At 43.7% G+C, this 16,248-nt stretch overlaps 1 protein-coding gene and 1 long non-coding RNA gene across 22 annotated transcripts in view; both read right to left on the bottom strand.

Annotated features, from left to right (window-relative positions):
• The window catches only part of LOC105011989 (disks large homolog 1), a 145,472-nt gene that overhangs the window by 59,540 nt on the left and 69,684 nt on the right, over positions 1-16,248 (bottom strand). Inside the window, exon 1 of one of the 21 annotated variants that reach the window (XM_020049088.2) lies at positions 14,609-14,863. The exons of 17 other annotated variants lie outside the window; for them this stretch is intronic. In XM_020049088.2, coding sequence (XP_019904647.2) covers positions 14,609-14,698 — 90 coding nt within the window. In that variant the 5' untranslated portion in view covers positions 14,699-14,863. Of the gene's footprint in view, positions 1-4,109; positions 5,847-14,608; positions 14,864-16,248 lie in introns of those variants that run through there. 3 more of the 21 variants (XM_020049087.2, XM_029121798.2, XM_010872545.4) reach the window with 3 other exon arrangements.
• Positions 11,727-14,600, bottom strand: LOC109616045. The gene is made up of 3 exons (XR_002197083.3): positions 12,965-14,600; positions 12,766-12,842; positions 11,727-12,636 (listed from the first exon to the last, which is right to left on the bottom strand). It is a non-coding gene; the product is annotated as an uncharacterized LOC109616045 (long non-coding RNA).

Below are 16,248 nucleotides of genomic sequence, written 5' to 3'. Positions count from 1 at the left end.
TCGGATTCAGAAAGAAACTGACTTCTAGATTTGTACCCACAGGCACCTTCTGAGACAAGGTCTCTGACTGAGAGAGAGAAAGCTTGATAGAACTTGAGATGCACGTGGGCTAATATCTACAGACAGGAACACAAGTTCACTCGTAAACGCTTATGATACATTTTCAGTGTCCATGAAAATGACGGAGATTAATACACTCTGACACTCTGTCATCAACAGAGTGGTCGACAGGGACTCCAGTAACCATAATGAACATTATGTTACATTTCATCAAGTCAAGATACTGCTTGGCCACTTCTGCTACTACCTAGTGTAGTAACTGATGGATTGCTTATTCAGTCATTGAATTAAACAGACACGTTTCGGCCAAAGCCATTTAAAGGTTCAGGTGAACATCTGCATCGTCTGATGAGCTTTCAGACACCACTTTCACTGGTCTTATTATCCCGATGGACTGGGAGAAGTTAATTCTAACTTTTATTGGCAGGGCTGCAGCAACTGTAACTCAGTTCTACTCAGTGTCCTGAATGTGGGCATATCGTAGGGTTGCCTCGACAGAGTCAATTGGAATATCTTCTGTGTACAGTAGCCAACAAAATGGAGGCCTGCCAGGAACAGGGAGAAGACAGGTCCTCTGAGATCAGGGAAACGCCTTGGTGGAATCACCAAAATCAGTACCGAGAATGGAGAAGATGCTCCGGGATCGGATGTGGTGCGTGTGGGTGAGTTGATCTGCAGGAAGAGAGAGGCTCCACCCCCCACCGTGACAGTGGCAGGACACAGCGCCGACCCCTCCCTGTTCCGGGGCTAGGATTCCGCTGGACAGTCACCGGGAGCGTGGGTACACACGTGGTCGGGTGGCGTACACACTGCCGTGCCCTGTCAGTACAACACACACTCATCTGATTCTACTGCAACACAGTAACGGACAGTTGTTGCTTCTGTGTCTGTGTGTGGTGTCCGTGTGTGTATGTGTGTGTGTATGAGTGTGTGGGCACATCCCACATCAAGCAAGTCAAAAAAAAAAAACACATAGTACAACTGGAGTGACTCCAAAAAAACGGACTTGCTTCGTCTGATGATTGCCATGGCAATGCAACCATGGCAACGGACAAAGCCAGCGTACCAGAGGAGAGTAGCAGAAGCCACCTTCTGGTCTTGACAAAAGCTACAATGTCATCTGACATCTCTGTGGGCATATACAATAAAAGACTGAGACACTGAGAAAGTGGCCAATTGAAAGAAAGGCAGAGAGGGAGAGAAAGACAGAAATTGAGACACAAAGACAGACAGAGAGGGTGTGTGTGTGTGTGTGTGTGTGTGTGTGAGTGTGTGTGTGTGTGTGAGTGAGAGAGAGCTGTTGTAATTAGGGAAGGCTTGGAGAGGGGCTACTGTCATCGGAGCTTCGTGAATGAGGGCGATGAAAGGAGTTCACAAAGACCAAGGCTATACTCAATTAAAACTACAAATGACTTCTAAATGAACTGCTGTCATTCACAGGGACTCGGTCAAACAGCCTTTGGGAATGGCCCTGGCAGTGGAGAGATGTTCACCTAGATGAAAGGGGTTTATATTGATGCCCACACACACACACAGAAACAAACACATTATAGAACATTACTAGGGTACCAATTCCTTAGGTAATCAACTGTGTAGACTGAAGGTAACCTCTTCTTTAGGTAATCAACTGTGTAGACTGAAGGTAACCTCTTCTTTAGGTAGACTACAATGTAGACTGAAAGTAACCTCTTCCTAAGGTAGACTACAATGTAGACTGAAAGTAACCTCTTCCTAAGGTAGACTACAATGTAGACTGAAAGTAACCTCTTCCTAAGGTAGACTACAGTGTAGACTGAAAGTAACCTCTTCTTTAGGTAGACAACAATGTAGACTGAAGGTAACCTCTTCTTTAGGTAGACTACAATGTAGACTGAAGGTAACCTCTTCCTAAGGTAGACTTCACTGTAGACTGAAAGTAACCTTTTCCCTTAGGTAGACTACACTGTAGACTGATGCTAACATCTTCCCTTGCTAATCTTTTCCCTTATGTAGACTGACTGATGCAGAAAGAGACAGGGAGTAAAGGCAGTAGATGGTTAGTGTCAGGCTAGTCACAGAAAGGTTACTGGTTCAAATCGCAGATTCAATGAGGCGCATAACCCTGTTGGTGCTGTAAGTTGCCCTGTATAAGAGCATCTGCTAAATGGCTAAAATGTAAATGTACAGGGAATTCCATTTGGGACTGAGAGACTGGAGAGTTTCCACTAGACTCAGCACTGGTATGATGATACACAACAGCCGAACGTCTCTCTCCACACCAGGTCTGCAGACAATCCCTGTATCCCTAATATTCAAGGCCCATCCACTTACCTCGGTTTTACCTGATCGATGGTCAGTTTAGAAACACTCTGTATTTTGTATTCGTTTCCTCCCCAGAGATGTTCCTGTCCTCATCAATTATTACACATTCCAACCACGAGGCAGAGCCATTTACCTATCTGCTTCCTAGCAGGACTTTGGTTCCCTTTGCTCTTCAGAGAGAAACTCATATCCAAAACAACAATCTATTCTATATGTGAAATCTTAAGACAGACATGCACACACACGCACACACGCGTGCACACGCACACACACACACACACACACCCACACGCACACACACGCACACACACGCACACTGCATTCAAGCACCTGCAAAACACACAAACAGTCTGAAAGAATAACTAGTCAGCATCAGAATGTGAGATCCACAATCCTTGCAGTTCGTTCTTCACAATCCTTCCCTGACTCATAAGTCGCCCTTCATCATACTCCACACTTCCTTTCATTGCAGGAAGTGATGTCACTCCACTAGACAGCCTCAGTGTGTTCCAGAGAACAGCAGCAGGTATAATGGGCCATTAATCCTCACTAAGTGCTTGGGACAACACCTAGGAAAGAAGCTCCTTGGAGGCCCAGTCCAATATGATTACAGGTTAGAAATCAGGAGAATGGAGCCCTAAGTGGTTCTGGCCACACGCAGACCAACAGACAGACAGACTGCGAGACAGAGACAAACAAACATACAGACACCAAGACTCTTCCAGATAGAATGAAAGACAGAGACAGAAAGGCAAACATGCCCAGTGATTTGCTTACACATGAGAGACTGGAGACATGTGTCTGCGTGACGTGATGGTTACGACGTAATTGACTAACACATTCCCAGAACATCAACAGGCCTATTCTTAAACATTCACATTTATACCAATATTTTCACTCGGGTTTGCCAATCTGTTAGAACATTAAAACACTGGTAAATCCTATTCCAGGCATGTCCAGGTGACATCCAACCCAAGCTTTCTGTCAATGCGTCTGTTAGTGTTTCACCTGGATTTAACAGAAGTATGGGAGCAGTGGTCCAACCAGATACTCCACCACGCCGACGATCATGCAACCATCCCTCCTCCATCTCCAAACAATGGGGCAGAATAAGCCAGGACATGAAACTATATTCACTTCCAAATAACCCAGGCAGCCCGGAATTATCCACTTTAGCGTCAGCTCCGAGCAGCTAACCGGATAAGACAGATGGACAGAGAAATTAGACTTTTACTTCAACCTGTAAAAGAAGCATGGTGTAGGAGGATGTCAAAGACCAGAGAGGTGTTAGTTTAGAAGCTAGATGCCAGGGAACCGGCAGATTGGCAATCTGTTAATAGTTGGATTATGCAATACGCTACCAGGAGACTGACATATCTGGTACCAAGCCTGAGGAAAAAGTTATCTTCATTATCCTTTCACTTTTCAACTTTTGGAACCTTCAGAAATCCTGCCTTCATCCTCTGAGCCTTAAAACAACAGCAACTGCCATTGTACCCTTGTAGAATATAACCCCAGTAGCAAACATCTACACCGGCAAATATCAAGCAGAAACAATGAAATACACTCTAATCATCCCTTGCCTGGTCCACGTACACTTACTATGACGAGATAGTAAAGGGGCATTTGCATTTGGGTATTTAGCAGACGCTGGAAATCCACAGCAACGTGCGGTGGTGAGAGTGAGCGCCATGCTCTTACCAAATGAGCCCCATCGGACCTGGACACGTGCCATGAACTGGTATTACCTGCATGGCTCCAGCCGTGATGCAGTCGCTGAAGGCGTTTCTCTTGGAGAAGAAGGTGATGAGCTGCTGCCAGCGAGAGGAAGGCGAGCCCGCATGATGCCCCAGTTCCTCTGAGGAGCCTTTCTTGGGTCCATGCTTCTGTTTCTGGGGCCCCCCGTGGCCCTGGCCCCCGCCACCACTTCGCCCGCCCCGCGGGATCTGAGTGTTGTTACCAAAGATGAAATTCATTGAGAGAGACAGAGGGGAGAAGAGGGCGGGAAGTAGGAAGAAAAATAACAAGCGCCTTTACTCCTTCTCTTTCCTCAGGGCTGGAAACAAGAGAACAGATTTGCTCCGGAGCCACAGAGGACAGGAGGAAAGAATGAAGAGGTGATGGAGGAGGTGGCTAGCAGAGGTAAGGTTCCTCACGGCGTCCTATTAATCAGGAAGATGATAAAAGTTCAAAGGGAAGTCCGGTGAATTGTTGGCAGCCTCTGGTTCCTAACCGGGGACGAATACCAGACAACACATGGTCTACAGGTGGGAAGACAGAGAGAGAGCCAGATGTAGTCTCTGGATCACAGAGGACCTCCTCTATGTTGCTTTGTCGGACTGAAGACAGAGCAGTGGTCAAAAGGCAGGAAATGGGCTTGATTGTCCCGGAGACATCAGAGGGAACCTCTCCCTTTTTCCATCGTCTCCTTTGCTTGTAAGTCCAATGAAGTCAAATGACCAGGTCTCAATCACAGCACCTTCTAAAGAGCTTTGAGCCCCCCCTCCACCCACCTAAACCTCCACAATCACATGAAATATAGATGGAGGGGAGAGACAGAGAGAGAGACGGAGACAGGATCCATCCGGGGTTCGGATCTGATGGCTGGGTGGACGGTGTGCAACTCTGCCTGCTCTCCTCATCCTTCTCCTCCTCTCCTCATCCTCCTCCTCTCCGCCCTCGTCAACCTAACTCAGTCCCAAGGCCTGTTTAACTCTATCGCGACTCATCAGAAACCTCTGCAGCCACAGGAAAGCTTTTACAGAGAGCAATCATTGACTGGGCCCACTTGGGAGCCATCGTCCGGCTGTGAAAACCCCAGCCTCGCTCCAACAGTCATGATCACAAACGCCGTTGACGTTCCAGCCAGCTGACCAATGGCGTATCGCTGAAACGAAACACCTCTTTTAAACGCGCCCACAGGTGCGGAGGGACATACAAAACAGCCAAGACGAGGAAGGAAACACCCCAAGATATTTGAGGAGACAAAGCAGAGCGATACACTGCTGACGGTTCCCAGGTCAGAGCGTTTGAAATTCAGGAAGTATCAGGCGACTGTATAAATGACGACTGTTGGCGCTGCGTGGTAGCGAATGTGTGTGTGTGTTCTCCTCCACTGGCAGACGCGGCTCCCTGGTCTCCCACACACACACGAGCATGCACGCACCGCTGTCGTCGATCCAGAGTGGAAAAACAACAGGCTGTGCCCGTCAGAGGTGGAAAAGGGAAAGAGAAAGGAGAGACTCGCACTCGTCTGTGTGAGCGCCTGTTGAGTCCTTTTCCTTCTCACGCCGAAGTGGTAGAATCCCTGATCTTGTCCCTCTGCATCCAGAGCCAGCCTGTAGGTGTGTCCCTGTTCTTGTCCCTCTGCATCCAGAGCCAGCCTGTAGGTGTGTCCAAGCCACAGGTGTCAAACGAGGTAAGAGTCATTGTGACAGCTTGTACTCCTACTCCCCGGGGACCGGCACCATGGCAACAGCTTTCACATCAAATAGAGCTGCAACCCGCCGACGAAGCTCCTCCCTCTTTCTCTCTCTCCCCCCTCAACCCTCTCCTTCCTCCCTCAATCCATCTCTTCTCCAAGCCTCTGTCTCCCCCTCCATCAACCCCCCCCTTTTCCTCCGTGCCTCTCTCTTCACCCTCCCTACCTCTCCTTCTTTCTTCCCTCCCTCTTCCTCTCTCCTGCTCTCCCTTCCTGCCACCCTGCCTCCCTCCGCCTCCTGCTCTAAAGATATTCTCCAGAGCACAGCGCAGATAGAGAGAGAGTATAAGGAGTCTTAATCCACATATCTCTGTGCTGTCTGTATTAACACACAGTCAGGTCCTGGAGATCACAACAGCCAGGCTGTAGCTGTACCGTACTTAAATGACAGAAATAGCATCCGCCTATTGTTAACTCTACAGACAGACAAGCAAAAAGGATAATTTCAGGGAAATAATAAATATTCCTACTTTGGTTAGCCAGAAAATATGCAAATAGATTTTCAAGAACAACATTTTTGGTATCCACGCATGTCGATTATAATGCAAAGGTTTTCAGAAGAATGAGAGCTTCTGTTGCGATGGAAAAATAACTTGTTTTAATGGTAACCTGAGCTACAGACGGATGAGAGTCATGGCCACAAGTGGATCTTCTCGAGAACTTGTCCACCCGGAGTACACACAGTATAAATGATACATGCCTAGGCTATATCAAACGTTTGTTTCACTTCCAGCCCATGAATGACACCCAGGCATGCAAGCCCATAGAGTTCCTGAATCGAAACCAGCTGTTACCTACAAACTACCTACAGACAGTCAAAACTAATTCTGACACACCACCTATCTCAGCATCCTCAGTCCAATGTGTCCTTTGAAAGATTGGAGATGCTTAATAATGCATTACCAATTAAATAAGTACATAGGACATGTATATTTGATGACAGTGGAGCCTTGGACCCCTGGGTGTGGCAGGCAGAGTATCTCTCTCAGCTCATCTCAGCTGGAACCAATGACAGATATATGCAAAGTTCCTCCATGCTCTTAACTAAATGGTCTACCACCTGAATTCCAATCTTTTTGAGCACATACGATTGATTGTTGTTGATGCGAAAAATCTGTTATATCCAGACAGGAGTGAAAATCCTCTCCAACTGCTGAACATTTCTGTTATAGAACATGAGAGTTAATTTGGCTTCTACCTTATTAGTCTGATTAGTACATACAGGTAAAACATTGTGGTTCTGCAACATGGTACACTTTTTATCCCTTTTCAGCTTAATTCCCACAATGTACCACAACGTGTAATCCACCCATGCTCCACCAAGGTTTTCCAGCAAACAGTTTTGACCCACAACAGCAGCTATTGGTCTGTTGTACTTCAAACAATGTGTAGGCAGGTTGTTTCAGATTCAAACCTTCTCAGACAGTCAAAGATGATTTCCTATTCTTCAGAGGGATAATGGACTTTGCAGTGTTCTGCTATAAAAAAAAAGCTTCTAACAGGTTTTGGATAAAACCTATGACAGTTTCTGATTTGTTTTAATATCTTCCAAAATAATTTCCATAATTGCACATGAAAAGGGTTTATTAGTCTTTGCCATCCTTCCTCAAGTGCACGAGGCTGGGGACTTTAATGGTTGCAGAGTGAATTATAACCATAAAAGATCAGCTATGCAGAATTTAGGAGGACAGAGATCTTCCTAAGTCTCCAAAATAGTATATGACTATGAATATATGATTTCATTCAATTAATATTTAATCAAATAGGTTTTATCTTCTCCTGCATTGAAGACAAAAGATAGACATTAGCACCCTAGACCTTCTGCTGGCCACAGGCTAACATCTGACCATTGGAGGGCAAGAAGAAGCCAAATAACCCAACAGTATGCCAAAATGGACAGAAGAACTACTGCCACAGTAGTAGTGTTTGTGTGTGGGTGGGGTTGTCTGGCTATCCCCCCAGGCTCCTTCACCCCTAGCAATTACACCAAAGGAGTTGTTGACAAATAGTCAACGTTCGTTCTTGGGCATCCATTTTGGAAGATGTACACATTTGGATTAAAATGTCAAGGAAACAGAAGGAGCATACTATACATAATATACTTATGTCAAGTCATGCATGTTGAAGAGTACCTATGATAAAAATGACAGACTTCTAGCTGCTTTGTAAGTGGGAAAACCTGAAAAATCGGCAGTGTATCAAATTCTTGTTCTCCCCACTGTATGTATAGATTTTGAAAAAAGTGGTTCTATGGTGTGTTTTTCTAAAATGTTTGCACTGCAGTGCACAAGCATGGCACTGGTTACATGCGCATTCAGGGTTTTGTAACGTCTGCTCCTCGCCGGTGTACTAACCACAATGGGAGTGTGATGGCGGCAGCGCATCCCGAGGACACTCCTGTTTCCAATCCCTGTTAATTTGTGTTTATATTCTGTTGTTCACCCACTGCACCTCACAGATAATTGTATGTCTGTTAGTGCTGTAGCATGTCAAAACTTACCTGAAGAAAATAATATATAAAGAAAACATTTTAATCATTCATTTTGTTCCGTTTTTGCCTCTCTTTTACGCATTTGTTATACTCGTACCATCATTTGCTATTAGTTGATGAGTTCCGTGAGATTGAAGACAGCTTCAGTGTTTCTGCCGTCTGGCAATGAAATGTGGCTACTGCTAACTATTATTGCAGCATTGACCGGTAAACCAAAAGCCCATCGCAAGCGGTTTGAGGTTGCAGCTTGACACCATTTAAGCGAAACTGGAGAATTTAATTGACAAAACACATTTTCTTGCCAGAAGCCAGTGAATTATTTTTCTCGATAGCTTCAATAGGATCAATAACTTATTTTATTTTGTAATGCTGTTACTCGCATAAATGCATATATTTTGTTCACATATATTAACATGGCTAATTAAATTCACAAATGCAACAACAAAGTCTTTACCTTTGCAAAATTAATAGGAAATATAGTCTATGACAAAGTCATTATTTCAATTTGTAATTGAAATAATAATTGTCCTTCAAACTTCAAACGCTTTCATAAAATAATCATCCATTTGTAGCAATTAGAGCCTTGCAGACCTTTGGCAATCTAGTTATGAAGTAATCTGAAGTGATTTCACCCCATGCTTCCTGAAACACCTCCCACAATTTGGATTAGCTTGATGGGCACTTCTTACGTACCATACGGTCAAGCTGTTCCCACAACAGCTCAGTAGGGTTGAGATCCGGTGACTGTGCTGCCACTCCATTATCAACAGTATACCAGCTGACTGCTTCTTCCCTAAATAGTTCTTACATAGTTTGTAGCTGTGCTTTGGGTCATTGTCCTGTTGTAGGAGGAAATGGCTTGAATCAATTGCCATCAATCAATTACACTCATGTATTTGTCCTCTTGCTCAGTTGTGCACTGGGGCCTCCCACTCCTCTTTCTATTCTGGTTAGAGACAATTTGCGCTGTCCAGTGAAGGGAGTAGCACACAGCGTTGTACGAGATTTTCAGTTTCTTAGCAATTTCTTGTATGGCATAGCCTTCATTTCTCAGAGCAAGAATAGACTGATGAGTTTCAGAAGAATGTTATTTGTTTCTGCTCATTTTGAGCCTGTAATTGAACCAACAATTGCTGATTCTCCAAATACTCAACTAGTCGAAAGTAGGCCAGTTATATTGTTTCTTTAATCAGAACAAAACATTTTTCAGCTGGGCTAACATAATTGCAAAAGGGTTTTCTAATGATCAATGAGCCTTTCAAAACGACAAACTTGGATTAGCCAACACAACGTGCCTTTGGACCACAGGATTGATGGTTGCTGATAATGGGCCTATGTAAATATTCCTGTTTCCAGCTACCTTAGTTTCACACATTAACAATGTCTACACTGTATTTATAATCAGTTCATTGTTATTTCAATTGTCCATTTATTTTATTTTATTTCAAAAATATTGACCCCAATATTTTGTACAATAGGGTGCTTCTGCCTGATTAGGTTCCCAGATATTTTTCTTCTGCAAAAAATTTCTACACATATCACCATATACATTTCATTGGCTATTGTATAAAGATCCTCCAAAAAAATTGTTTACCTTTCACATTTCTTTATAGGCTACAGCAGATCATGTGTATGTTCAGCATGCGGCCCAAAAGTCAGATCATATATTCACCCTCCTGACCCAAAGGTTTGGGTACCCCTGTTTACATGATAACCACCAAAAAGAAACTATATACTCTCCAATACAAAAGTAAATTATAACCTCTTGGGTATGAATTAATTATGTATTTATGGCATTGGATCAGAAGTAATCAGATAAAACACCACACACACACACACACACACACACACACACACGGACACACACGGACACACAAATACACATGCACACACAAACACGTACACAAACCCGCACATGCAAACCAACAAGAGTTGAATCTCAAAGAAAACCTGAAACTGCCCTATTCACAAATTCCCAACTTATGCTACCATGCAGTAAGATGAAGATCAATATGTCAGCGCTAGCATCAGAGGTTGTATTTAGCAGATGCGCTCAGTGATTTACTACAGTCAAAAGTCTTATAACAAACGCAAGCTGTTCAGCAGAGTATCACACAACTTGCTTGCTAACTGAGCAAACTAACTTGCTGGCTAGATGTCTGACTTCTATAAAATGCTGGTGTCTAGCAAGCCATCTAGCAATAACAAAGTGAGAACTTGGACATGGCTCCTTTGTTGGTAAAGACGTGTTCTTTTCAAGCTTTACCTGTGTTGGCTTAATGCAAAAGAACCATTGAAAAGTAGCCGACACATTTGTTCATTCCATGCAAATAACAGCGGTGCTTCATTTGTGAAACGCTAATAAATCTGTCAGACTTATAGTGACATTTTTTATTGAGCTAGCTAGCATGTGTCAACTACTAAAGCACAGAAATGGTCTCACCACTAGTGAAGGGCATTTCGAATGCTATTCTTCTGGCACTGTTCACTTGAAAAAGATGGATCATTTACCTGTCCTAATTATTAGATAGTAGTTGTTTTTTTTACTAATTTAATCATACTGGAAAAAATACACTTTGAACAATAAATGCTCTCCCCACTATTTATTCAATCTGCAATGTGGGTATACAATCTTTAAATTATAGGTTTTCACCTTCAAATAGCAACCTCTCACCAATCACCCACCAGATCAGACTGTCTTCCCACTGCTACTGGTTCATCACCATCGCCTTGCATTTAGAACACAGAGTATCAAGTGGGCAGATTGGTACAGCTAAATAAACCCTGTCCAGTGTCCTTAAATCTAGAACTAACAGTAGAGCGCTACTTATTTACTGACTGTAGCTCAGCTCACATAACATTGCAATATTGTCTATATGCCTGTCTGTCCAACAGCATCACACCCAGGGTAGAGAGTGGGCTGAGATCTGTGTGAAATAGTAGCAGTGTGTTAGTGTGGAACAAGTGGGTTGTGTGTGTGTGTGTGTATATATGTATGTGTGTGTTTGTGTGTATGTGTACTCCAAGTGTAGCATTACTCCTGGTGTTTAGTGTGGGTGTGTGCTGTTAAAAAAACCGAGAGAGAGTTCTTATGTTGTCAGAGGTGACAGCCAAACAGGGAGCTAAATCAATGCATCGCCGTGAAACCAAAACTGGTTTAAATCGAGACAAATCATTAAAATTTCTTTTCAATTGCTTAAGCACAATTTTTAAAACAGGGCCCGGTTTTTCAAATGCCTTCACACAATTAGCACAACACTACACCAAAGTAGCACAACACCTCAGATCATTTGCAAAATGGAACACTTTTGTCAAAACTATACAATGTCTTATAAGAACCTTATTTTGTTGTCATAACATAAACCCAACGATCATATGGTCTGATTCTGTTTGAATCAGTCAAACACTCCTGTGCTCAACCTAAACACTTAGCATTTACACAGAGAAAGTGGAAAAAAATTCACCAACACCCCATGACACCAATTGTGCAGACTAATGAAAATATTTATTTAGTTAGTCAATACTGAACATTTCCACCAAACATTCATAACACAACAATTTCCAGTTTTCATACAGTATTACAACGTACCATTGTACTGTAAGCTTACAGTAATACTGTAACATAAAATACATATCCAGTTCAGTACTGAAAAAACAAACAAAAAAACCATCTCTCCGCCTGGCTGGATCTGGCCACAGGGCCTCGTCAACATCACAGGCTATATTTTCATTTGCAAGGCAACGTGGGAAGAATTTTATGGAGTGACGAATCCACCCTTGTATGGATGCTGCTTCAATTTGATCACATGCTTCCTCCATAGCTTGAATGAGGGCCATCTGGACATAGGGCCGGAGATCATAAACCTTCTACTGCCATGCTGAGAAGAACTCCTCGATGGGGTTTAGGAAGGGGGAGTATGGTGGAAGTGATTGAACTGTAAATTGTGGGTGTTGATGAAACCAGTTTTGGACCAGAGCAGATCGATGGAAAGCTACATTGTCCCAGACGACAATGTATTGCATCTGGTCCCTTTGGTTTCCTGCTGTGGTAATATTGTGTAATCTGTCTAAAAATTTAAGAATGAGGTCAGTGTTGTAAGGACCCAAGTTGGCATGGCGGTGGAGGACCCCGTTCTGTGTAATGACAGAACAAAGGGTAATGTTACCCCCAGGTTGCCCAGGTACATTGACAATAGCCCTGTGGCCAACATAAGTTTCTTCTCACTGTTGTCAGGCTAAATCCAGCATCATCAATGTATATAAACTCATGTGGGACTTCCTCCGCGTCTATTTGCAAAACTCTCTGAAATACAGCAAAAGATCACATAGTGTAAATCAATTTACTGTAGGTCTTCTATGCAGTAAAATTAAATGTATTGTCAAAAGGTTATGTGTGAAGTACACAATACTATAGTCAGTGAACAAAATGTACCAAAATGTATGAACTCTCTCTCTTGCTCCCGTGTGAATATGGGGCCCCTCCCTCCTTGGTGTTCTCGACGTTCAATCCTGTTGGCCAAATAAAATACATTAGCTTACTGTAAAATAATATAGGAATAGATACCAAAACTGTTGATATAGTACATGCAGTAAGCTATGGATTTTCTGTTGACAGAAGATACGTTTCTCACCTGTGCTCTTGACGAAATGTCTGAAGTATTGATGCCTCTGAGTACCTGCTTAGGTTAGGCTGTACTCTCAGTCCAGCCTCCCTCAGTGTTAGTCCATGGTTTATTACATTGACCACAATTGTAGCACAAATTTCGTTGCACAGATTTGGTTGTCTTCTTCTTTTTGCATGTCCTACCACTATTCCAGGTCTTCCTCTCCCTCTCCCTTTTCTTCTTCCTCTTCCTCTACCTTGGCCTCTTTCTCCACCTTGTTCTCTCCGGATTACCCCTCTCATCCGCACTCTCCCTCTTCCTCTGACACCATCCATTATATTTGAAGACAGGTGAACTTACCTGTTGCCTTTTTATGGTGCTTAAACCTGATTGGTGTGTCTACAATTAAGCACCAGTGTGTGTGCACACCTGGTGGCTGTGTTTAACCAATTGGTTAATGGGTGTGTTCATTTGAAAGCCTTTGCTTTGAAATTGCAAGGAAATGACATCATGATACATTTCTGTGTCAAATGCATACAAGTGTGTTTAGTTTGTGTAATCACTGTAATGTTATGCAAAAAGTGTGAAGCTGACAATCTGCTTACAATTGTGCAAATATAGGCCGGTGTTCTGCTCCTTGAGTGTCAGGTTTTTCTTATTATGGTAAAGTTTTGATTATAGTTTGTAAGCAATTGAAAAACAAAACACAAAACAAATCTCACCAATAAACTACATATCTCAGTCATGCACCCTGGTTAAAACAACAACCCAGAAGACTGGTCTGGAGACCATGTTCCCTGCATAGAGTAGACAGTAAGAGGCCAGTAAGCACTATTATTAGTTAATAGTGTCAGTCTCCCTACAACACCGACAAACTCCAGTCATCCTCACTCCTGACACCATCAGTAATACAGTAACTAGTACATCCTCCCTGTCTACCAGTAATAAAGTAACTACATCCTGCCTACCTACCAGTAATAATGTAACTACATCCTCCCTGTCTACCAGTAATAAAGTAACTACATCTTCCCTGTCCACCAGTGATAAAGTGACTACATCTTCCCTGTCCACCAGTAATAAAGTAACTACATCCTCCCTGTCTACCAGTAATAAAGTAACTTCATCCTGCCTACCTACCAGTAAAAGTAACTACATCCTGCCTACCTACCAGTAATAAAGTAACTACATCCTCCCTGTCTACCAGTAATAAAGTAACAACATCCTTCCTACCTACCAGTAATACAGTAACTACATCCTCCCTACCTACCAGTAATACAGTAACAAGTACATCCTCCCTGTCTACCAGTAATAAAGTAACTACATCCTGCCTACCTACCAGTAATAAAGTAACTACATCATGCCTACCTACCAAAAATAAAGTAACTACATCCTCCCTACCTACCAGTAATAAAGTTACTACATCCTGCCTACCTACCAGTAATAAAGCAACTATGTTCTCCCTATTTCCCAGTAATAAACTACATCCTACCTACCAGCAATACAGTAACTATGTCTGAACTACCAATAATGCAGTAAATATATCCTACCTACCAGGAATGCAGTAACTACATCCTCCCTACCAACCTACCAATTATAAAGTACCTTGATCCTCCCTACCTACCAATAATACAATTAGTACAGTACATTCTGTCCATCTAGCAAGCCACCTACCAGTAAGTTCCGCTGCAGTCTCTTGGTTTTCCTCATGCTCTTGATTAGGCGCCGGCCCATCTTTTTGGCATACCACACAGAGGTCAACATATCCCCTGTGCTATACCTCACAGTGACACTCCCACTAACACTGCGCACACACCTTCCTGGTGATGGGTTCTGTCTGTGGGCACCTGGTCGTCTCTGCCAGGGAGCAGAGCTCTAGCGATGCTAACTAGTTACCTGCTTCACCGCACAGCACAGTGATATGTCACCGCCAAGTACTACACTGAGATACCTGTGTGTGTGTGTGTGTGTGTGTGTGAGTGTATGTGTGCTGGGTATGAGATAAGGGGCATGACACACCCTGGATGGGGATCAGGATGAACGGTCGGCAGCACAGGGAGACAGCAGGACTCTATCTGTCTGCTGCATCGTTCCCTCAGAGAGAGAGAAAGAAAGGAGGGAAACTGAGGGAGAGAGAGAGGAGGGAGAGAGACACCCCTCCACAAAGCAGCACCCCACTCACAGCAGGCCGAGTGTCCGCGCAACCGTTTCACTCCTTCGTCACTTCACATCACTCCCTTTATCTGTATCTCGCTTTTCACACTCCTCCCTGTCAATCCTAATAGAAAGCATTAGCTTAATGACGAAGCGAGAGGTGTTGGGATCACTAAGTGCTCTATCTCAGTACTCTGCATGGCACCCGGCCCATCAGGCCCTAATAGGGTTAGACCGCTAGCTCCAAAGAAACAACAACAACGAACAGACAGACTCCGGCCGTCTCCATTATAAACTCTCTTCTGTCAATACAGGCTCCTTATCGTCCTCGATCTCTTGGTCAGACATTGTAAGGCACCACGAACCATGGCGTGTCAAGTTAACATCGTAACTACTAGTGGCGTTCTATCAGGCGCGCCTGTCATGACACCAGCGGTGCATTCTGCTTGAAGTGAGAGATATTGCCTACGATGACAGAGAGCAAGCGAAAGAAGAAAAGAGAGAGAACAACAAAGAAAAAGATGGAGGAAAGACAGAGGACCGCCGAATGGGAGAGGGGGTTAATTGGAATTCCGGTGTTTGTTCGCCTTGCTGAAATGGGTCATCCACCGAGTCAATGCGGTGAACTGCTGAAATGCCTCCCCCCACTGTGGATCTGCCCCCCCACCCCCACCCGCATATACTGACCAGTTGAAGAGAACTAATGCATTTATTGGCCTGAAGGAGCGCTCCTATTATCTTAGCTCTGACTGGGCTCTACCGCTAGACACACACAGCTCTCTGGCCAAGAGACGGCTGCAGGCTGCTTGGAGGAGGGAACACAGTACACACCACGCGACCATAACAGGATGGCTGAAACCATCATCACCAACCAACCAGCTTCAACTACCTCACACCAGGACACAGGATAGGCTACCTCCTTGGTGAAAAAATGTATAAATAATGATAAATAAAAGTACAAATTAAAGCCATATACGGACAGTGCATTACCAAAAACTCACAGCACAGCCAGCTACAGGATGACGAAGCCACACAAGTTTCAATTTTTCAAGTCAAACATTAAAAAAATTATAATAATAACTTTGCTTTATATGAAAGCCGGAGAGCTCCCTATGGTAATGGTGCCCTCTAGGGTTCACAAAATGTTACTGCAACATTTT

Source organism: Esox lucius, chromosome 8 (assembly GCF_011004845.1).
Source record: "Esox lucius isolate fEsoLuc1 chromosome 8, fEsoLuc1.pri, whole genome shotgun sequence".
Classification (NCBI taxonomy): Eukaryota; Metazoa; Chordata; class Actinopteri; order Esociformes; family Esocidae; genus Esox; species Esox lucius.
Note: the sequence above shows the minus strand (reverse complement) of the source record. Positions and strands in the feature narration are given on the sequence as shown.